The 24,043-nt window shown below is 35.0% G+C and overlaps 2 protein-coding genes across 6 annotated transcripts in view; both read left to right on the plus strand.

The window, feature by feature from the left end:
* Positions 1 to 24,043, plus strand: part of LOC127869348 (uncharacterized) — a 206,784-nt gene that overhangs the window by 35,451 nt on the left and 147,290 nt on the right. The window lies entirely within an intron of this gene.
* On the plus strand, positions 51 to 22,455 carry LOC127869346 (uncharacterized). 3 transcript variants are annotated; one of them, XM_052411850.1, is made up of 4 exons: positions 51 to 265; positions 2,909 to 2,992; positions 17,613 to 17,696; positions 20,530 to 22,455. In XM_052411850.1, the coding sequence occupies exons 2-4, from the start codon at positions 2,909 to 2,911 to the stop codon at positions 21,868 to 21,870; spliced, it is 1,509 nt and encodes a 502-aa protein (XP_052267810.1). In that variant the 5' UTR covers positions 51 to 265; the 3' UTR covers positions 21,871 to 22,455. The 3 variants fall into 3 exon arrangements, with proteins under 3 accessions (XP_052267810.1, XP_052267813.1, XP_052267811.1); XM_052411853.1 differs by lacking the exon at positions 17,613 to 17,696; XM_052411851.1 differs by lacking the exons at positions 51 to 265; positions 2,909 to 2,992 and adding an exon at positions 12,853 to 13,056.

The raw sequence follows: 24,043 nt of genomic DNA on the forward strand, positions 1-24,043 counted from the left end.
ATATAAATTTTATAATATAACCGTCTCAATGGGACTTGTGTCTTTAGGTTCATTATTCCTGTTTCGAATCGGAATCCAATAAGAGGTTTTATTACTGTAATTATAAACTACTCGACGGCTCTTCAATATCGAGCACACCTATTCTAATTACTACCATGTACGGCACAGTCAATATAGGTTTTAAACAATTGTCAAACAGTATTTAACCGTGCATTGTATCGGAAAGACTTGGTATAAGTGATATTAGAGGAAACAACTCGGAAAGGTAAGCTTCACTTATTTTCGTTTTATAAATATTTAATTTAATACAGTTGGAATTATTAAAGATGTGTATTGTGAAGGAAACTTAATAAATCAAATGGAATTTAAATTTAGCAAATGGATTAATTATAATGGTTTAACAAGTATATACAAATACACATAAATTATTGCCGACTTACGTATTGTTTTAATGTTAATATGATAAATATATGTTTTTAGAATTGTGTGTTTGAATATATTATCGTGAATCGTGCATCGTTCAGCAGTGATTATTTTAAAACAATATTTATTCTTTTGGTGCAGTTGATTTTTTGCGACTCAATACGTCTTCTGGTTTTTAATAGAGTAACAAAAGTATGTGAAAAACTTCAAATACTCTGAAATTGAAAATGTATTCAGAATTGGTAAATAATTATTCATTTTTTTTCATTAATTCGTTTAAGGTTGTTAATGCTTGGATATTGAGCAACATAGTGAAACTTCAATAGCACATGCAGAGGAGAAACCTTAGCAATGCCTGTGGTCTTCTACGTGTGGCATTATATAAATATCGAATATATATATCAAACTTAGAAGTACAATTTAAAACCTTGTACCAAAGTTTTGTGCATAAATGTGTTTAAAGTCTATACTAAGATCCACGAGTATCATGCTAGAATTAAACATCTATTGCATCGATAAAATAAACAACAATATGCCTGAATGATAAACTGTACACTTACATGTTTGTGTGTAACTCATGGAAAGTTTGAGTTCCTTAACACTGTTTTAAACATCCAATGATTTGTACTGTTTGTTCAACAGCGCTGAACATTCTTTTAATATTGTGTTACAAATACAAAATAAAACTCATTAAAAAACATAAACATAAATTGGTCGCCGTCTGCTTGTTCCTTCGTTTTTTCATATTCTACTTCATACCAAAGCGAAATATATGTAACACAACATTAATGTGTGATTATTTAAATTTATTTTTACGTTTATAACTAAATATTCAACAAAACAAGTACATACAACACTATATGAAAATATTGCGATCGCCGTTTGCGTTTTCATTTTTTTCCATATTGTCTGCCATTTTTCCAACGCTATGCTTATCGTTTGCATTTTCTACTCTTCGTTTTTGTTAGAACCGTTCTATAAGTCGTTGTCAGTATAATTAGATATCGAGACTAATACTGGCCTTCTTCTTTGAGTTTTGAACATATTCTATCTAAAAGTGCATCCGTATCGTATGGTAAGAGTTTTTATTTAAATGTAATAAAGGATTATTTTAAATACATTTAAGATATTTATTGCGGTCTTCTTTCTTTATTGGATCCACAAAACTGTTTGACAAAATGTTCGTGCCATTAATATAGCTTGTACACGCAGCTTTCATGAAGCACTGATTTTGTCCAACTGGTTGTGTAAAAACAAATAGCAATTTCAACTGCAAATTGTTTAAAACGCATGTATGATTCTAGATGATGGTGCAGTCAAAATTAATTGAAGCTATTCTCGAGTCATAAAGCTTATTTTAAAACGTTTGTAAGAAATGAATTATTATACTTTATAGAATGTTTAACATCATGAATCGCATCTGATTGAATTAGGGATATAAATAAGTTTAAGATCCGATCAGATCAGGTTCAACATAGCGGTTACCCCCTGATCATCATGATAATCTTAATCAATGTTTGAACATGAACACAAATCTTATTTTTTACATGATAATATGTAATGAGTGTGTGATATCAGTTTCAAAGACAAACTGACAAATCTCATCTTATAGAAAAAAGACCAGGCATGACGATTACAGTTTTTAAATCATTGAAGTTTAAGTAATACTAAAAAGAACACATCTTAATTAGACCAAGATTCGCATAAGATGCCGTAGTGTCAATATTCAAATTGTCTGTTGCGTGTCTTGTTTATATACGTAAGTGCATTCACATTACGACGGGTCAATGTTAACGAAAAAAGAAAAACGTTCATAAAATCATTCATCCATAGCACGTTGACACGTATGTTTATGGTGTTATTGTGTTATACTTGCAAATGGAACAATGCGATTAATACACATTTTCTTGTGCATGTAATTCTTGTCTCAGAAGTATATGAACAAAATCCTGTGTGTTATGGTATTTTGTTTAAAAGTATGATAGTGCAAAAATACATAGTAGAACATTGGATCGTAAAAGTAGTAATTGAACACATACTTGAACTGTTCGTGAAACACGTGCTTAACAAAAGTAGCACATCACATATAACGATATTTTGCTCCTCCAATAAGCATATCGCAGCATATAATTATACAACGATAGTATTAGTAGCATACAGGCTCTTGAATGAAATATTGGAATGGATGAACACTCAATCGAATTATTGGTTAATACATTTACATTTAAATAAACTTACTTTATTATTTGAAATTTGTTGTCAAAAAATGTGTTGTTCACAATTTGTTTCCTATGTTCATAGTTTAGATAAAGGCGTACTGCCGAAACGTTAATTATATGTAGAGAGTTTCGTCATCGAACACTGGATGAAATTTTGGAGAAAATAAGAAACATAATTCACTTGGATGATACAAACTGTGTATTGAATCACACATTTTCTATATCAATACTCCAATAAGTTAGTGTAAAATCATATAATTTTACAGATGGCGGAAGGTGGCAGCTGGCATGATAAGTCAGATCATGAACGCATCCCCTGTGTCAGTGGCCTTTTGAGTCGTCACTCTCAAGTAAGTACTGGTGGATGTGCAGTTCATGCACGTAGATGTGGTATGGTTCACGTAGATGTGGTATGTGCAGTACACGTAATTTGTAAATATTGTTGTATTTTCAGTTCACGTAGAATTTGTAAATAGTGTTGCATGTGCAGTTCACGAAGACTTTGTAAGTACTGGTGTATGTGCTGTTCACGTAGAAGTTGTAAGTTCTGGTGTATATTCCGTAAACGTAGAAGTTGTGCGTACTCGTGTATGTGCAGTTCACTTAGAAGTTGTAAGTAGTGGTGTATGTGCAGTTCACTTAGAAGTTGTAAGTAGTGGTGTATGTGAAGTTCACGTAGAAGTTGTAAGTACTGGTGTATGTGCAGTTCACTTAAAAGTTGAACGCACTGGTGTATGTGCATTGCACGTAGAAATTGTAAGTAGTGGTGTATGTGCAGTTCACTTAGAAGTTGTAAGTAGTGGTGTATATGCAGTTCACGTAGAAGTACAAAGTACTGGTTTATGTGCAGTACGCTAAGCAGTTGTATGTATCGGTTAATATGCTGTTGAAGAAGAAGTCGTAAGTATTGGTTTATGTGCAGTTTATGTAGACACGTGAAAATTATACCTACTGGTAAATATGCAGTTTACGTCGAAGTTATAAGTTCTGGTTTGTTAGTAGTTCACTTAGAAATTGTAAGGACTGGTATATTAGTACTGGTGTGTTGTTCATGAACCACTCGTGAAAATATTTTTTATATGATCACTCGTGAAATAAAATCGATATTCCATCGAATCCAACAAATATCCTCTATTTATCCCTTTATCATGATAGAGTTGATAATTGTGTGACTATCCAGGTAAAGTAGTGCTTGATTAATTGGCTAGATACACAAATGTTGCATCCCTTCACGGTTCCCATCTCGTGAAAAATGAAGCTATTTCATTAACATGTCAACAGCTAAAATAAAATAATCGTTGATGTTAGTTCAAAACCAGTCATCGCACCATGCAGCTTCGGAATACACACTCACACGATCATCATATGCACGCAAACACACAAACCGCAAGTCTACACACTGGAAATTATCGTACAACTGCCAGCGGCACTCTAGCTGCTTATGATACTCGTCGTCTGCTACCTTTTTTCAAACCAGACAAATTTGACTTGTATCGACAGTTCCGATGCAGATACGCCAGTTGTATATGTTTTTATTAAAGGTTAGCGTGTTTTGCTTAGCCTTAATGTATGACAATTGGTCAGTAATCTGCAATTAAGGACCTTTAAGTATTGTACCCAATTGATACAACTAAAGTTTCACTTGTCTTATATTGTAAAAAAACAACATGATGAGCTATTTGATAAACAATGAGTTGTATAGTTTGCAAAGTAAACATGAACCGCTTTTATAATTCAGTGAATACAAAAAATTAAAATTAAAATAAAGAATTCTGCTAAAACTGGTACGCACTAGTTAACTAATGAACAACATACTTACACCACCGATAGCGATAAGAGACCGTTCATCAAGATAATTTTGTTGATTTTGGTTACCAACAACAAAGTTTACAACAACAAAACACACATTTAAATCATAGATAAACACAAGCAACGCGCATAAACATGCCGAAATATTTCATTCTATACTAACAGCAGCTGTCAAAACAAAGATAGGTAATCCAGTGTGTCTTCGCAAAATTTCGCAAAATGGTGGACGTGAGATCTCCGCAGCAGTGTTACCCAATCCTGCAAAGCCCCGACTGCCTTTTACCATGACAGCAGCTGCTGCTGCTCTCTGTTTTACTGCAGTTGCCATGAATACAAAATCAAATAATCTATCAAATTAACTGACAGGTTTTTTCACATATTGGATTACAATTCAAATGGTTATGTTCAAAGATTTTGTAAGATTTTTATGTTGAACTTATTGTTGCTTCTGATATTTTATTTGAATCCTTCTTTTCTAGCTTGCCTTCTCTGTTGCTAGTTGCCATACATCTTTGTTTGATATTTTAAGCGAGCTGAAAGTTTCTGTCAACAAATGGTTTATTTGACCCTGCAGTTTTGGCGCATTCACTTTATCAACTATTAAATGGAAATGTTATTATCCCCACGTTTTTCGGAGAAAAAGTGGGGATATTGTGGTGATGTAAGTCTGTCCGTCCGTCCGACCTGGCCACTTGCTCCTCCTACACTATTAGCACTAGAACCTTGAAACTTACATACATGGTAGCTATGAGCATATGTGCGACGGTGACAGTGACGGAATTTTGATCTGACCCCTGGGTCAAAAGTTATGGGTGTTGGGGCGGGGCCGGGTCAACGATTTTCACTCATTTTTTTTATGTTATTTTACATTAACTTCTTCATTTCTGCACCGATTTACTTCAAATAATTACTGAGCCTCTCATATGACAATACTGTCAATCTCAACTATGCGTGGCTCCATTACCAATCCTGGGGCGCCAAGGTCACATAGGCCACGCCCACCCAAAATTGCCTTTTACTATAATTTCTTCATTTCTACACCGATTTACTTCAAATTGATATTGAACATCTCTTATGACAATACGGTCAATCTCAGCTAAGCATTCCATTACCAACCCTAGGGCACCCCGCCCACATAGGCCACGCCCACCCAAAACTGCCTTTTGTTATAATTTCTTCATTTCTACACCGATTCACTTCACACTGATACTGAACCTCTCTTATGACAATACGGTCAATCTCAACTATGCATTGCCCCATTACCAGCCCTGGGGCGCCCCGCCCACATAGGCCATGCCCACATAGGCCACGTCCACCTTAAATTGCCTTTTACTATAATATCTTTATTTCTTCACCGATTTACTTCAAATTGATTCTGAACCTCTCTTACGTCAATACAGTTAATCTCAACTATGCATGCCCAATTACCAACCCTGGGGCGCCCCGCCCACATAGGCCACGCCCAACCTCTTACTATAATTTCTTCATTTCTACACCGCTTCACTTCAAATTGATACTGAGCCTCTTTTATGACAATACAGTCAATCTCAACTATGCATGGCCCCATTACCAACCCTGGGGCGCTCCGGCCACATAGGCCACGCCCACCCAAAATTGCCTTTTACTATAATTTCTTCATTTCTACACCGATTTACTTCAAATTGATACTGAACATCTCTAATGACAATACGGTCAATCTCAACTATGTTTGGCCCCAATACCAACCCCGGGGCACCCCGCCCATATTAGGCCACATCCATCCAAAATTGTCTTTATTTCCAGGCTTTTTGAAAAGCGTGGGGATATTGTGGTTATCTCCGCCGTCCGTCTGTCTGTCCGTCCGTCCGTCCTGGCCACTATCTCCTCCTACACTATTAGCACTAGAACCTTGAAACTTACACACATGGTAGCTATAAGCATATGAGCGACCCTGCACTATTTGGATTTTTGACCTAAACCTGGGTCAAAAGATATGGGGGTTGGGGTGGGGCCGGGTCAGAGATTTTTACTCCTTTTGTAATGTTATTTTGCTATAATTTGTTCACTTCTACACCGATTGTCTTCAAATTGATACTGAACATCTCTTATGACTATACGGTCAATCTCAACTATGCATGGCCCCATTATTAACCCTGAGGCGCCCCGCCCATATATGCCACGCCCACCCAAAATTGCCTTTTACTATAATTTCTTCATTTCTACACCGATTCACTTCAAATTGATACTGAACCTCTCTTATGACAATATGGTCAATCTCAGCTATGCATGGCCCCATTACCAACCCTGAGGCGCCCCGCCCACATAGGCGTCGCCCAATCAAAATTGCCTTTAACTATAACTTCTTTATTTCTGCACCGATTCATTTCAAATTGATACTGAACATCTCTTATGGCAATACGGTTAATCTCAACTATGCATGGCTCCATTACCAACCCTGGGGCGCCCCGCCCACATAGGCCACGCCCACCCAAAATTGCCTTTTACTATATTTCCTTATTTATACACCCACCGATTCACTTCAAATTGATACTGAACCTCTCTTATTACAATACAGTCAATCTCAACTATACATGGCCCAATTACCAACCCTGGGGCGCCCCGCCCACATAGGCCACGCCCACCCAAAATTGCCTTTTACTATAATTACTTCATTTCTACACCGATTCACTTCTAAATGATACTGAACTTCTCTTATGACAATACGGTCAATCTCAACTATGCATGGCCCCATTACCAACCCTAAGGCGCCCCTTGGTCAAATATGAGGATACGCGTCGTCCTCTGCCGCGCCATTTCTAGTAGACCTTGTTATATCGCAATCAACAATAGTCCTTTCTTCAGTGTGTACAACAGAATGATTCTCATCTGATTTATGTCACACTGATAACCAGTCATATGTGTGCATACTTTGACACTTTGTGAACCAGTACCACATTATGGAAGACAACTGTTCCTGTGTTTGGTCATCCGTAGTCATCGCACATGTTATTCTTTATAGAAATGGACAGGATTCTGAAAACATGAGACAGTCACTTCGTATATATCAATTCACATACAGCTACGTTCCTTAAAAGTTAACATTGTCCTACGTGAAAACAAAAATATAGTATTATATTAAGTATATCAGCTTTTATTAAAATTGTGTTCTTGTTAATGTGAGTATGTAGAAAAACAGTATCATTTTGAATGCATGATTTTCAATATCAAGTATGTAAGACACTTGTATTGCCGATACAAAAATATAACGTGCATACAACAGTTGAATTAGAAAGCCCCAATGTCTGAACATAAAGCCTTGACATTCCCTACCGACTCGTATTGTTGTGAACACAACGGATAGGCAAACCTGTGTGCAATCCATGACTCATCATACTCGATGTAATTTCCTCGTCTGTAAGCACGTTACTATAGTTCACATTATAGTAACCATTGCAGTTGATCCATTATTCAGCCCTATTTCTTTTTCATCTCGATCGCCGCTGTATATGGAGTCCGAAGCAAAAGGGTAAAATGAGATATGTTCTGTACAGACTTCACTTGTCCGTGCCGATTATCCTGCATACCCACAAGTTCTAGCAATACACTCTTCCTAAGTTGTCGGTTGTCTCTTCATTCCTAGATAGTGTGTTTAGCTGTTTGGTGTGCTTCTCCACAGGATCGCTTTTGAGATGACACGAGTTGAACTGAATGATGTAAATGGCTTTCAACCACTAGTATTCTAATTCAGTGTATACTTACCTGAATGTTTGATCCATTATTCAGCCCCTTCAATGCGGGTTCACTGAAAGTCGACCCCCCGGTAGCCGAGTGAACAATATAGTTACCTGAATGTGTGGTCCTTAAGTCAGTTCTTCCTGGATGGTTTATATGACCTTCAACTAGCCCAAAGACGCGCATTACGATTCAGGCGACCACAACGTATATCATTGCTATCTTTTCCATCGATAGAGTTTAATTTTATGTCAAGACATTTCAGACGTGTTACACTTAACGAAATGACTGAATATGTTATGATACTTTGAATAACTAGTATTTTGTACGATAAAAGAAGATAACTACTAGTGCATAATATAAATAATTTGGTAGTAATGCCATTATGTACTTTGTATTCATCATGATTCTATAGGTATGGGCTTCATGTATGAAATAATACATACTTGAGTAGTACAGTTACGTGGAGACAACCCACGAACATGAGTGCCGTACTGTTTGTGTTATGTTTACATGACTCCCCTGCTTGGACCTTTACTTTTTTGTTCAGTGAATTGTCAATAAAAATGTAACACCTTTTTTTAATTTACAACATAGTATCTGCTTATATTTTTGGTATAATTAATTGATTTAAATAATTTAAATTTGAAATAAAGCGCACACTGTATAATTAATGCTTACTACAACCTATCGACACTCTACAAAATTCATAAGTATGTTTTGTCTTACCGGTATTATCATTTGTATACCAAATTTTGGTGCAAAGAAATGTATGCGCTGCAACTATAACCTTAACTTGGGAAATGCGACCATTATGGCCAAACAGTACACGCTATCGGGATCTTATTACCACAGATACGTATAATTTAAAAACTGTTCTAATCACAGTCGCGATTGGTGTTCAGGTACACATTGTATTGCGAATCGGATAAAGCACTTTGTTTATATGCTGATAAAGTTAAATGCAATTTAAGCATTGAGTCATTAAATATAACTTTGTATTTCTGTCTCTTATGTCCAATGAATCCTGTGTGCTACTTCAAAAAGACATCCAGAGTTCATTAACGGAATCGTCTTTTTGTGACTGCTCAAATTAGTGTCGCGCCGTAATCTCGTGTATTATAGAAATATTGTAAATCGGAATGGTCGTGGGGGCTTTCAGGAATAACATGTACTTTAAAAAAGTCAAATACGCTGCAATATTTGCCAATATTAACTCATATCAATATCAGTATTACATTCGATCTATAGAATTGTTAAATGGTTATTTATCATGTTAAATGAAATAAACGGACGTCGAACATGACCTGAAGTATATTGCCGTGTAATCGGGTTCTTAATCGTCGCGCCTAAGAAATCCCATTTGTTTCAATTGTCTTTAATGGCGCCAACGATAAGAAAAGCTATGAATACATGGTATTGATTCTCATATCTATAACATGAACCAAAGTGTAAAGCGCAACGTATTGAAACCACTTCATATAACCTTACCTTTCTTATGCAAATTCGAGGTATGGAGCTCCTTAAATTGGTTTAAATCCCATGCTATTTTGCCCTGAACGTTCTTAGGCGATAACCACAGTTTCTTTCGTGTGTCTGTGTATGTTGTGTACGTGTTTGTCTTGCAAAGCTCATTTGTGTTGTGTCGCTCGGTGTGGTAAATGGTTTCTTGTCATAGATAAAGGGCCGCAAGGGTGCTGTTAAAATTTATTTTCATGTATATTGTGCTTGTGTTTTATCAAACTTGTTCGGAATCAGTCATGACATTAGTTAAGTACTCATATACAAATCTTTAATACAGCTTTATTAATACACACGTGAAACGTGCGTGTCTTTTTTGTGATAACGACGACAGCGTACTCAGCTCTGCTGGATCTTGTTGGCAAAATCTGTAGCATGTACATATAGTATATAATACATATAATTCACTTTACTCTGATATGTACCATTATACAATTCAATGATGAAGCAAGTATATTACAAAGCTTACCTATCCCTTGAAAAAGAAACCATATAGTTATACCTGAATTAAATGAACGCGTCAATGCTGAAGAATGTTAGCGGGAGACATTCTTTAAACAGTCAATTGATCAAACCGATATTGTTTAAATGCGATAAAAATATTGAGATCCTCAATGCATTGTAATTTAAAACCGCAGTAATTTAATGGCTGCCATTAAGGATCATTCAATCGGTTTTGAAAAGAAACAAATACATGCGTCTTTGCTATTGTAGTGTATAATTACTAAAATTTTAAACTACGCGACGAGTCTTGAATGCCAAGTCCACCTCGTTAAATGTATCCGCAGATTTACAGCAAAGTAAAACAATCTTAACACAACTTTAAAACATTTCTTAAACAGTGTATAACACTCTATATATAGCGGAAAGCATTGGTATTAGTGTTTTTAGTGGAAATAACTCATACAGGTAAGTTGCACTGTATATGTGTTTTAATACGAATGTGTTTATTTTAATTGAAAAGCGTTGAGGTAAATAAAACTGCTTATCATAAATAAAAATAAATACTGTGAATTTGTATTATGGAAATAGATAAATAATAATGTATAATCCAAATCTAACAATTAAAGATAACTACACAAAGTATATTGCATCTTATTATTTGGAATGTAAACGCGATCAATGTTCGGACGAATTAATTGGTAGCATACATGTATTATCAATATTGGATCGTGAGTCGTTTGTGTCTCATTGTTCAGCAGTGATGTTGACCATATTTCAGAACAATATTTATACATTTGCTGCAGTGTATATGTTACGAAGAAATGTAGTTCTCGTTTCAAGTTACAAAATGTTGTGAGAACCTCCAAATTTCATTTCATGTCTAATAAATAATTGTATATTGAACTTGATTAATTGAGCAATCAAATACGATTTCGACATTTTTATGTTAAGGTATTAACATATAAACAATGTGAAACTTCAGTTGCATAGGCAGAACAAAAACCGTAGTTTTGTCCCATGTCTTGTATTTGCGACAACAGACTTAAGCCTCAACGCAATTATAAATTGTTTGCTTATATTGACCAAGTAATTATGATAATTGGATTAAACGTTTGATTCTATAAATATCAAATAAATATATGAGACAATCAAACTATCTGAGATGTATCATTTATAATGTTGTACCCGAGTTTTGTGGAAATGTGGTATACGTCTATACTAAGTAAGATCCGCGAGTGTCATGCTAGAGTTATAAAGGAAGTACATCAGTAAAATATAAGCATGAGTGATGAAATGTACATTGAAATGATTTGTGTACAACCGCATGGCAAAGTGTCATGCTGTTTGAGCTAATAAATTTCGTTTTAAACATCACACACCGTTCGTCCAACGGCGGTAAACATTGTTCAAGTAATGTTTTGCGGAGCGTATTTATATGTTGTGAATAGTTGGATCGTTTTGTATCACACTCTATTGGATTTCATTGATTATAATTTTAAATACAGTTTGACGGTTTTTATTTTATATTGCCGCTCTTGATATAATTATGGTCACTTAAACAAATACCCTTGCTGAGCCTCTTTCTATTGTTATTTAATGCTCATCGAGCCTCTGCAGAGGTTATGTTGTGAGCAACGAATGGAAACACTGCAAGCAGACTGATATGTGCCTGTCGGATACAATATGTGCCTGTTAAATGCAACCGAAGGTGTCACCGATTGGTATGTTCCAGTACACTCGTAGTTGAAACCGCTCAAAGTTCGAAGGACCGGGAGTATATCTGTTGGTAGGAATTTTTGAATAGACCGAATCGATCACACGGATTCATGTACAGCGTTGTCATCTTTTCAACTTTATCTAATGACATCATGTTTGTCCTGATCTTTATTTAAATGTCCCACATATGACAGGTATGTTTTTGTACACGTCTAATATTGCTGAACGCCGCGTTTTTACTTCATTTGTTTGCCACGATGCAGAGTAGCGAACCGTAATTATAATCGAGGATTTCAAAGGCGACGTTTACACAAATAAACTCGGATATATTATAATACCGCGTTAGTATAAATGTAGCATTGCTTTTCTTTACCAATACATCGATAAGTTTATCTCAGTTCGGGTTTGTTTTATGCATTTGCACATTAATCCTAATTTAAATATTCCAGAGTGTCAGACATTTAGGAACCGAACAATGAACTGTTCTTTATTAGGACTCTTATTCATGCTATGTAAATGTTTGCATTTGATTAGATACACACTGATTTATATCGCTTAAATGTCAGAAGTACACAAGATATGGACTAGCTAGCCTTTTTTATAATCGAAGTTGAGTCGTAATGCAAATTTAAATCGAGATGTGTTTCTTTTCATTAAGCGGGTAATGCATGTGCGTTTTGATTTATATATGTAATTATACTTTGTTCAAATCTATTACATTACTAGCATACAAGGATAACATACATAAGTTATGTTTAATTTAAGCTGTACATTAATAGCATAATACAATATGAGTATCAGTATGCTGCGGATATAATTACATATATAAATTATATTTTGTAATTCATCTAGATGGATCAGATGGTAATCGGTGGTTTACTATATGGAGTATATTTTTCATACGTTTTGTCGTTGTCATGTTCTGTAAAGATCAAGGAAGAACATATTTAATCTTATCGGTCAAAATTATGGCTCTTAAAAAGACTTTAAAAAGTAAGTGTGCTGACGCATTACAAAGTAAACACTGCTATCCTTATCGAACTTCTAGCTGATAAATCGCCATGTCATATACACACTTGTTTAGGGAACATAATCAGAGTCATGCGGCATGTTTATTAGAAAATAATTATTAACTGTTCATCTATGCTAGACAGCAAATAATTCAAATTTACTTGTTATCAATAAATTGGATAAAAATAAGAACAAATACCAGGTAAGATAACTACATTGGTGAATGTATAAAATATTCATCACAAATACATTTAAATAATGTCGAATCGACACAATTCGATTAAACTTATTTTCAGTGATAGTAAATATGTGTATATTGTTTCATTGTGTGACTTTATTTTATCGGATTACATCTTGTTTAATTATAATTTATAACATTTTAGACACATACGAATAAACTTAACGGGTTTACCATTCGCCACGGTTGCAACATATCTAGGAACATTACGCATTGAATCTGTTTATATTAACAGCTTATGATATCTTTAGCTTTATTTTTATGTTTCACAATAGAGTACAGGATCTGTTTATTTCAAAATGGAGACCTGATGTTAATGACACTTCATTACTATTTCTTTACAAGGAATTGAAGCCCATTTTTGAAAGAATCATCTACTTGGACAAAATAGAAGATTCTAAATGTAGAATCATAATAGCAAAATTAAGATTATCTTCTCATGTCCTATTTATAATACTCGAATAATCCAACATGCAGTGATATGTAATCACCGCATCGATTTGACACGAGCTACGCTGACGGTTAAATATTACAGAGACTGATTTGTAGTAGTGTATAACCTTTGTTTGATCGATATGGGAGGTAACAACTTGGACCGATTCGTCTAGTTTCGAAATTCATAGGTGAAAAGAACAATTAGGGTGGTTTTATTTTATAATTTCCTCCCAAATTATGTTGTTTATTGTTTAAGGGAAAGAATTCTTTGTGAAACGAGAAGGGTAGTTATTAGTGAAAATATATCATTGATGAACTCAATTTTTATTTTGATATTGAAAGTGACTTCCTTCATTGTAAAAAAGAACATACAATAACATACAAGATGTGTTGATATAATTTAGGTTTAAAGCTTATTTTTCGAGTAATCAGATTATACTTTTAATTATTGTGTAAACTGTGTACAGATAAATGAGTTGATCAAATAAGCTCAACACTATTCTCAATGTCTTACATTCGAATATACATTTCTACAAATAACCGTTTCTCACATAATGCGGAATCACCTCATGGGTATATCATAAATAACTGAATTGGATGTATTGAATACAATTGTTTGAGTAGTACAAATGACTGTCTGACTAACCGACCGACAGACACGCAGACGCTGTCATCAGAATATACATAAATTGTCAATTATAATTGCAAATTATTTACATATCAAGCGGGTGATGAATCCTATTGAAAACACAGGTAGTTAGCGTGTGGCTATGATAATAATTAGTAAAAACATAATTTTGAATGATAAATAATCAAACTATAACGAACAATCACCGTCTCTGAAAAACAATTCACTATCAAATATATACATAACGTTTAATAAGACCGAGTTCATGCAAATCGCTAGAGGAATATGACTATATGACTAGGTGTATATTGTATTGCTCATTATAATCTCATTCTGTTTTCATTTCATTAATACAATGTTTCAGTCATATCCATCATTCTGGATGAAAGATAATGATTCTAGAAACAGTAGTTAATACCCATATAATCGCTGCACACTCGACGAAGTGATGGCCGTTCAAAGCGATGCATGCTATTTTCGGTTCATTGTTAGTTGAATACCTTGTTATGTATATTTGATAGTATCATGTTTTTTCCAGAGAAGTTAATTTTTCGTTGTAATTTGATTATTTTTCATTCAAAATGGTGATTTTTATAATAATTATCATAGCCACACGCTAACCATTGTGATTGAAATTTATTATTTGGGAATCTAGTTCTTATAACGAAAGTTTCTTCGATATTGTAACGTACATATGAAATTACTAAACTCATTTTAGGAGATTAAACACATGTCCAAAATAAATGAGGATACATTTCAACTGCACCAGCAAGACAAAAACCTTGTTCTACATTGTGATATGTGATAAGGAACCACTTACCACACTGTGAGACTATCAACAAATTCGTTATGAAGACTCACGTACATAAAACACGCACAAACATGAAAAGTGATATCACCGCCTTGGAACGGTCAATGCAAACTAAAAAGCTTTAGAGACATATCATCAATCACTTTAACAGATTATCGGGTAAACATTCAGAAAGACTCCGAAATAAGGCTGAAAAAGACCAAAGTCCAATTCTGTGTTTAACATGTCTACCTTGAGCTTGATCAACGTTAACTAGTTTAAATTGTGTTTAATTGTTAGAAAAATATTACAGAAAGTTTAAATTGAAGAATTATAATTTAATAAAAACCTTCATATTTTATCGGAACATCATGTAAACTACGATTAGTAAAGATAATAATAATAATAGTAATAATAATAATAATGATAATGATAATAATAATTAAAATAATAATAATAATAATAATAATAATAATAATAATAATAATAATAATAATAATAATAATAATAATAATAATAAATATTTTTATTTTTATTATAATTATAATAATAGTAATAATAATAAAAATCCCGGCGAATTAGCTCTATATTGGTTTGATTGTGTACAGGTGTAATGTCAACATTTTTCGCAATCTTTCAACAATACAGAACAGAGCACACATTTTATTCACTTAAGCATTTAACAGCTCGTCGTGATCACTATTATAAAATATTTATAGATTCATCCATGCGTAAACAAATATTAATAAAAATAACAATGCATGAAGCTTGAGAGTGTTGTTTGTTTATATAAACAATACAAAATACATTATTATGCACGAGGATTATTAAATTAACTAATTTTAATTTTCTGTCTTGAAATTGTTCTATTAAAAACTTCATTCTTTAATAAAACTACTTACAAAAACGTTTACGCTGCCACAATATTAAATACTTAGTGTTGTTAAACAACAAGTTTAAGTTCGTATATGTTGTTTTTTAAATACCCTATATAGTCGCTTTAATATCCCTCTAATACAAAAGCATATCGTTTTAGCAGCTTAAAGCAGGCGGATAACATTCAACACGGGGTATATTCAACATTCATAATTAAGAATACCTACGATATATGGTGCATGTCTTTTGAAGATGGATGGATATAGGTTTCACTACAAACTTCTTATCATCACATGCGATTATGTTTAGGCTACAGATAATTATTTCACTCATTTTAATTTTAAAATATACATTCGCCTTGTGCATTGTGCATTGGCCTTGGACAGTAGATGAACCCTATCGAAATTCGATTAGGTAAGTAAAAGGGCAAGGTCACTGTCACGAGAAGTGAGAAAATGGTTTCCGATCAATAACTCGTCAAAAAATTGACTGATTGGCTTCATACTTTACGTGTGCATTTGCATTAGACAGTAGATGACCATAATTAAATTGGGTTCACTATGGAAAGCTCAAGGTCAATGTCGTAATAAGTGTCAAAATCTATTCTGATCAATATTTCGTCAACTAATTGACCGATTGACTTGATATTCCACATATGTACTGGCCGTGGACTGTAGATGACACCTAGTTATATTACTATAATATTCTCACCCCAATTACTATAACAATGATTTAACAGTAGTGCATAATTTTGTGTCAACTAAACCTTTATATAAGTGGCTAAGTCACACGTATGTGATAAGATTAACTATTATTGTCAGTTTTGTTGCATAAAATCCTATATCAATGCCCTTTTTTTTGGGGGGGGGGGAGATTTGCCATTGTGTAACATTATTGTGTTCTGATGTGACTTGTTTAATTATAATTAATCGAATCATATACCAATTTAAATATAAGTTCTAGAAGATATTACACTATCATGCACTTGTTTAGTTTTCAAATGGTGACGACATCCAATGATAAATACACGAACATTTATGAAAAATGTAACTTAACGCATTGAAACCCGGTAAGGTATTTAAATAATAAAACATTATATTTAAATTTTACTATTTCGTTGTTTGTATTTGTAACAAAATTGACATGCACTGAAAGCTATGAGTTTTCGGTTTAGACAATATTAAAGTAATGCCCTTTTAGAAAAAGGTTTAGCAAGTTTTATGTTTTGATGGAGTTCCATTAGCATAAATTACATTCAGGAAGATATCAACGCTATAACCGTTGGGTACGGTATTGTTTAATTTCCCAACACATGGGTACATTCAAATAAGTACATCATCCACATAAATGCGTGCAGTGCTAGTTATAAACGTGGCTAAATTTAAACAATTACTATATACGAATCGAATCAAAATGATGTAGGAGCATGCAATTTGCAATCGACACGTAGTCTCATATTATTTAATGAGTATGCTGGTAACATGTTTGCAGATCATCCAATTACTTATGCACATATAATTATTTAAAGTTTGTATACAATACCTGTAATGGATTATCAATACAACAATATTATTCCATAAAATGAATTGCCTAAATAACTGTGTGTGCGTATTTTAGTAGATAAAAAAGTAATCGTTATCGTATGGTAAGACATGATGAATATTTAGTGATTAAAAACAAGATAATGACGTTCGATGCTATGTTGTATGTATGTAATCAATTATGTTTGAAATAAATACACGAATAAGCTTGTTTATAATCAATGCGCATTTTACTTACATAATTGTACAGATGGCGGAAGGTGATCCATGGCGAGATACGGCGGAGCATGGAGGTATCCCACGTAAAAGCGGCCTTTACAGTCGTCACTCTATAGTAAGAAGTGGTTTATGTGCAGCTCACGTAGAAGTTGTTAGTTCCGGTTTATGTGCAGTTCCCGTAGAAGTTGTCAGTTCCGGTGTATGTGCAGTTCACGTAGAAGTTGTCAGTTTCGGTGTATGTACAGTTCACGTAGCAGTTTTTGTTCCGGTGTATGTGCTGTTCACGTAGAAGTTGTCAGTTTCGGTGAATGTGCAGTTCACGTAGAAGTTGCTAGTACTGGTGTATGTGCAGTTCACGTAGAAGTTGTCTGTTCCGGTGTATGTGCAGTTCACGTAGAAGTTGCTAGCACTTGTTTATGTGCAGTTCACGTAGAAGTTGTCAGTTCCGGTGTATGTGTAGTTCACGTAGAAGTTGCTAGTACTGGTGTATGTGCAGTTCACGTAGAAGTTGTCAGTTCCGGTGTGTGTGCAGTTCACGTAGAAGTAGTCAGTCCTGGTTTATGTGCAGTTCACTTAGAATTTGCTAGTACTGTTGAATAAGCAATTCATGTAGAAGTTGTAATTACTGGTGTATATATGAAGTTAACATAGAAGTTGTAAGAATTAAGGTATGTGATGTTTACATATAAAATTTAAGTACTGGTGTGTGTGTGCAGTTCATGCAAAAGTTTCAAGAAGTGATGTATTTTCAGTTTACTTAGATATTGAAAAATAAACAAACACGTGTCTGTGTTGTAAACGTAGAAGTTGTAAGTTCTGATGTATGTTCAGTGCAGGTAGAAGTTGTAAGAACTGGCATATGTGCAGTGCTAGTAGAAGTTGAAAGTACTGGCATATGTGCAGTGCTCGTAGAAGTGGAAAGTACTGGCATATGTGCAGTGCTCGTAGAAGTTGTAAGTACTGGCATATGTGCAGTGCTCGTAGAAGTTGTAAGTACTGGCATATGTTCAGTGCAGGTAGAAGTTGTAAGTACTGGCATATGTGCAGTGCAGGTAGAAGTTGTAAGTACTGGCATATGTGCAGTGCTAGTAGAAGTTGTAAGTACTGGCATATGTGCAGTGCTAGTAGAAGTTGAAAGTACTGGCATATGTGCAGTGCTAGTAGAAGTTGAAAGTACTGGCAAATGTGCAGTGCTAGTAGAAGTTGAAAGTACTGGCATATGTGCAGTGCTCGTAGAAGTTGTAAGTACTGGCATATGTGCAGCGCAGGTAGAAGTTGTAAGTACTGGCATATGTGCAGTGCTCGTAGAAGTTGTAAGTTCTTATGTATGTGCAGTGCAGGTAGAAGTTGTAAGTACTGGCAAATGTGCAGTGCTCGTAGAAGTTGTAAGTACTGGCATATGTTCAGTGCAGGTATAAGTTGTAAGTACTGGCATATGTGCAGTGCTAGTAGAAGTTGAAAGTACTGGCATATGTGCAGTGCTAGTAGAAGTTGAAAGTACTGGCATATGTTCAGTGCTAGTAGAAGTTGAAAGTACTGGCATATGTGCAGTGCTAGTAGAAGTTGTAAGTACTGGCATATGTGCAGTGCAGGTAGAATTTGAAAGTACTGGCATATGTTCAGTGCAGGTAGAAGTTGTAAGTACTGGCATATGTTCAGTGCAGGTATAAGTTGTAAGTACTGGCATATGTGCAGTGCTAGTAGAAGTTGAAAGTACTGGCATATGTGCAGTGCTAGTAGAAGTTGAAAGTACTGGCATATATTCAGTGCTAGTAGAAGTTGAAAGTACTGGCATATGTGCAGTGCTAGTAGAAGTTGTAAGTACTGGCATATGTGCAGTGCTAGTAGAAGTTGAAAGTACTGGCATATGTGCAGTGCTCGTAGAAGTTGAAAGTACTGGCATATGTGCAGTGCTAGTAGAAGTTGTAAGTACTGGCATATGTGCAGTGCAGGTAGAATTTGAAAGTACTGGCATATGTTCAGTGCAGGTAGAAGTTGTAAGTACTGGCATATGTGCAGTGCAGGTAGAAGTTGAAATTACTGGCATATGTGCAGTGCTAGTAGAAGTTGAAAGTACTGATGTATGTGCAGTGCTCGTAGAAGTTGAAAGTACTGATGTATGTGCAGTGCTAGTAGAAGTTGAAAGTACTGATGTATATACAATGCACATAGACATTAAGACTGAAATTGTAATTACTGCTGTATGTGCATGGCACATATAAGTTGTATGTTTTGGTGTATGTGCAGTGCTCGTAAAAGTTGCAGCGATAGTTGAAAGTACTGGTGTTTAAGTAGTGCACATAGAAGTTGTAAGTACTGGTTTATCTGCAGTTCATACACGTTGCGTATACAGTTGTATGTGCAGTTCACATGCAAGTGTAAAGTAAGTACTGATGTATGTGCAGTTCACGTAGAAGCTGTAAGTAATGGTGTATGTGCAGTTCACGTAGAAGCTGTAAGTAATGGTGTATGTGCAGTTCACGTAGAAGCTGTAAGTAATGGTGTATGTGCAGTTCTATCACAAGTCGGTTTCGTAAAATACTATTAAACATACATATTTCAAATACATATATCAGTATTTAATGTGAAAATAACATTGCAGAAAATTGATAATTAGTTCTTTTTTACGCTGTGAATTTCTTCAGTAATAAATAAATTAATCAAGCTCTATGCGTTGATGTTTTTTTGCATTGCTTATCTGATTATCCTGTATACGAGTCAAATTCTAACTTCGGGATAAACACACTCATTGCTTATTTGTTTAAGCTTAAACACATTTAACATATTCAGCCAGTATTTAGATGAGTTTAATGTCTTAAGAACATATTGTGTTATAACATGTATGGGTTCGTATAGGACGCGTAGGCTTGGATTGCTATGGACCGTTTCATATTGTTTAAGGAGCATATTATGATTTACTGCAATTTGAATGTTTTCGTCACTATCAGGTTCAGTGTGAAAATGCCTCACTAGAGATGTGCACTCTGATGAACTGTCTCGGTTATGGGCCTCCCATCAGACAGGCACGGAGAGATGCCTACAGGGACAGTGATAGGCTGCTGAATGCTCGAGGGACTGATATCGTAACGCAGATCACTACTGGTAGCAAGGCAGAGGGGCTGACATGCGTGTTTGAAAGTGACTGTGATATGATGTTTGTTGTAGAAGGCATCATGTGTTTAGAAAATGGTGTTGATTCTGACAAATTACCAAGGGAGACTACTGTGTTTACATTAAACACCGGCGTGTGCTACCACGGACACTCTAGGCTTAATTTACTCGAGCGACGTGGCGACATTATTCCATCAATAATCTGTGATGCTCTGTGTGAAGATGAAAATGGGCGTGTCCTCCTGAGCAGTGCTTTATTTGTTGATGTTTTTAAAGACAGAACATCTGCGCCAAATGAGATTCGCCATGAACGTGCAGGGCCATCAATGCCGAGTTCATCAGGGCCATTTCATACAGACAATGTCTTATCTTTACGCTGCCATTGTCCTGTCATACTATCGAGATGGGCAGAGCGAACTCGCCATTGGCCATCACCGGATATCGTTCGCAAAGTCGTAACTATGGGATCATTTGTAACACCTGTTGGTTTTAAGGGTAGTGAATATCATCATGTAGAATGGAGGATTTGTTTTAATACTGGGGAGAATGAACTTATGAGCAGTCTTAATAACACCCAGGTCTACATTTATGTTTTATTGAAAATGGTTGTTAAGGATGTGTTAAAGCCAGTAAAGAAAGAAATTACATCATACACAGTGAAAAACATTGTATTGTGGCTTGCGGAAAACAATCCACAGGCACAGTTCAATGAAAGCAGTTTGTTTTATTGGCTTCGGGAAGGATTGGAGAAATTAAGAACGGCAATATTAAAGATCGAACTGCCATATTATATGATACCAGAAAGGAATCTAATGGCAGCATGCGGACTGGATGAAGGACAAAAATGTACATGGGTAAATACTATCACGGACATGATGAACGAAGGTTCAAATGCATTACTAAGATTGCCGAGGATACGGAAGGCAATAATATCGCATCCAGAGCCACTAATGTGGTATAACAAGAAGAGAGTTGAGATGGAACTGCTACACTTGAAGCTCTGGAACAGACACAAGCAGTGCAAGGATGAGAATGGTGTGGTCAATAGACAGGATCCTATGCTGCAGGCGATATCGAGTCGTATAGTTGAGTTAGTGAAAGAGGTCCATACGAGGATGAATAGGGAAGGAAGTCGTTTGAATGATCTGATAGAGATACTAGATATGATGCTTATGTAATTGTGTTGTAAATGCCAGTTATTCCATGCAATGCATATTTCCAACAATGCACTACAGAACGTAGTTAATTTAGGGCGTCTAAACATAACATATATATTCGAGGGCTGAACTGAACGTTCGAACGTGTATTATTGGATTGTTATGTTTTGTTTGTTAACTTAAAAAACGGTCCGTACACTTATGTGTTCACAGTCATTACGTACCGAGTAAATGTATAAATCGGTAACTTTATAAATTCATGCTTTATTTCAGATCAACTTTGTTAATAATATCTATTAATTGTCACCCAATCTTATTTGGAGTGCTCTGATTTAATCCAACAAATGTGCATACTTATAGAATCTCTGTCATACATTGTTTTTTGTTGTAGGCACATTTGTTTGACATGCGTTTATATGTTGTGCTCCTTTTTCCGTTCACAATAGTCCTTGATGATGTAACAGAGAAATTTGGTGCGTATGACCGTTTAAACATTAAGCTATACATATTAATATGCATATGTAATATGGATCGTAAAATGCAGAGTATCAAAAATGAATGTGTGTTAGTTGATATAAATTACATCTTAATACATTATTAACGACACGTGAAGCATTCATATGTCTGTCTTTGTTTATCGAACCTACTGGTACGATGTGACGTTACTTTCATTGGTAAAGTATGTCATTTGAATTATCCTGCATAATGAAGCTGCGTCTAGGTTTTAAGGCACATAACTGCCCCAGATTTCTTGATTCGCATACAGATTATATTAGATAAAAGCAAAATGCTCAATGGGTCATTGTTGACCTGATATGGCCCACAAGTCACCCGGGGTTGACTTAAAGCCGACGCTAGTCATCCCCCGGGTGACATGAAGCCGATTGTAGTCACCCGGGGGTGACATGAAGACGACTCCTGTCACCCGGGAGTGATTTTAAACCGATTCTACTCAATCTTTAAATCAGCATAAAGTCACCCTCATCAACAATTTTATTGTAATCCTTACATTTTATCATACATACTCTGATTTTAAAATTCTCTTTTTTCTATTTTTACTTACATGTTGTTGTTAATGTTTTCGGAATAAGCCGCATTCTGGTCGAACGCGCGTGCGCTAAAATGCGATGCGGTGCCGTTTGATAAAAAATACGTTGATAAAAAATACATGGGTGACTAGAAGCCGATTCGTGTCACCCGGACAAAGAAGATAATGTTATGTCCGTATTATGCGATACTCGCGAAAGTGACAGTTATGCAATTGTTCATACTTTCAACATATTTAAAACATCTGAATGTATGCATTTCTTGTTCAATGTGTATGTCTTTATAAACTTGATTCCTTTAAACGAGCATTCCTGTTGTTTGAAATTCATATTTAATTAGGAATGCAAGAGGTTAACCGGTTAACCTACCGAAACGACCAGTTAACCGGTTACATTTTCGAGAAAAGGTTAACACGAAAAAAAAACAAATTTTAGTATGCTTTTTTATTGGAATAATCTTTTCTCTTTTTCATAATACAATTCGTACGATTTTACGTTTTGCGCGTGACATACTGCCAATTTGCGCTGGCAACTAGTAAAAACAACATGCCGCACCATCGACGGTAGTAAATAACGTGTCAATTAAAAGGGTAATAAATCAGAACCTTTGTGGTAACAAGCAGGGGGTACGTTTTGATAATTTGCACTGTTGTGTTTAACTCACGAAAATTTAACTAGCGAACTGCGTGGAGTGGGGGCTATCTGCGAAGAGGCAATTGACACGTTTATAGAACTCGCGATCAATTTCAATTGAGACATTGGATGGCTTATTTTGATGTTTTGTTAACCAATATCCAACACTGATTGCCAGCGAAAATAAAGTATTTATAAGTAACAATTTTATCAAGAATTGCATTCGTAGTTAAATTCTTGTCGAGTTAACGTCTTATTTATCTATATCTATCAGATATAAAAAAATCATTGTTAATAATGTACGTGATCCACGATGCCACCACTACCGTCTTATGCAAGTTTTATTTAAGAAAGCAATTAATTTAACTAATTTAATAAATGAATATTAATATTAAAATTAAAACTGAATACACAAAGAAACATACCATTTGTGAACGATACGACGCGAACGTAATGTAAGCGACCCAACTAAAAATAAGGTAATGACACGTAAAAGAATATTGTGTAATTCTTTA

Source organism: Dreissena polymorpha, chromosome 2 (genome assembly GCF_020536995.1).
Source record: "Dreissena polymorpha isolate Duluth1 chromosome 2, UMN_Dpol_1.0, whole genome shotgun sequence".
Classification (NCBI taxonomy): Eukaryota; Metazoa; Mollusca; class Bivalvia; order Myida; family Dreissenidae; genus Dreissena; species Dreissena polymorpha.

Excerpts from the sequence above, each read along its gene's own strand:
- LOC127869346 (XM_052411850.1), top strand. The coding sequence starts at position 2,909 with ATGGCGGAAGGTGGCAGCTGGCATGATAAGTCAGATCATGAACGCATC. Across the intron at positions 2,993-17,612 it reads TTTTGAGTCGTCACTCTCAA|ATGGCGGAAGGTGATCCATG; the intron begins GTAAGTACTGGT and ends ATAATTGTACAG. Across the intron at positions 17,697-20,529 it reads TTTACAGTCGTCACTCTATA|GTTCAGTGTGAAAATGCCTC; the intron begins GTAAGAAGTGGT and ends CGTCACTATCAG.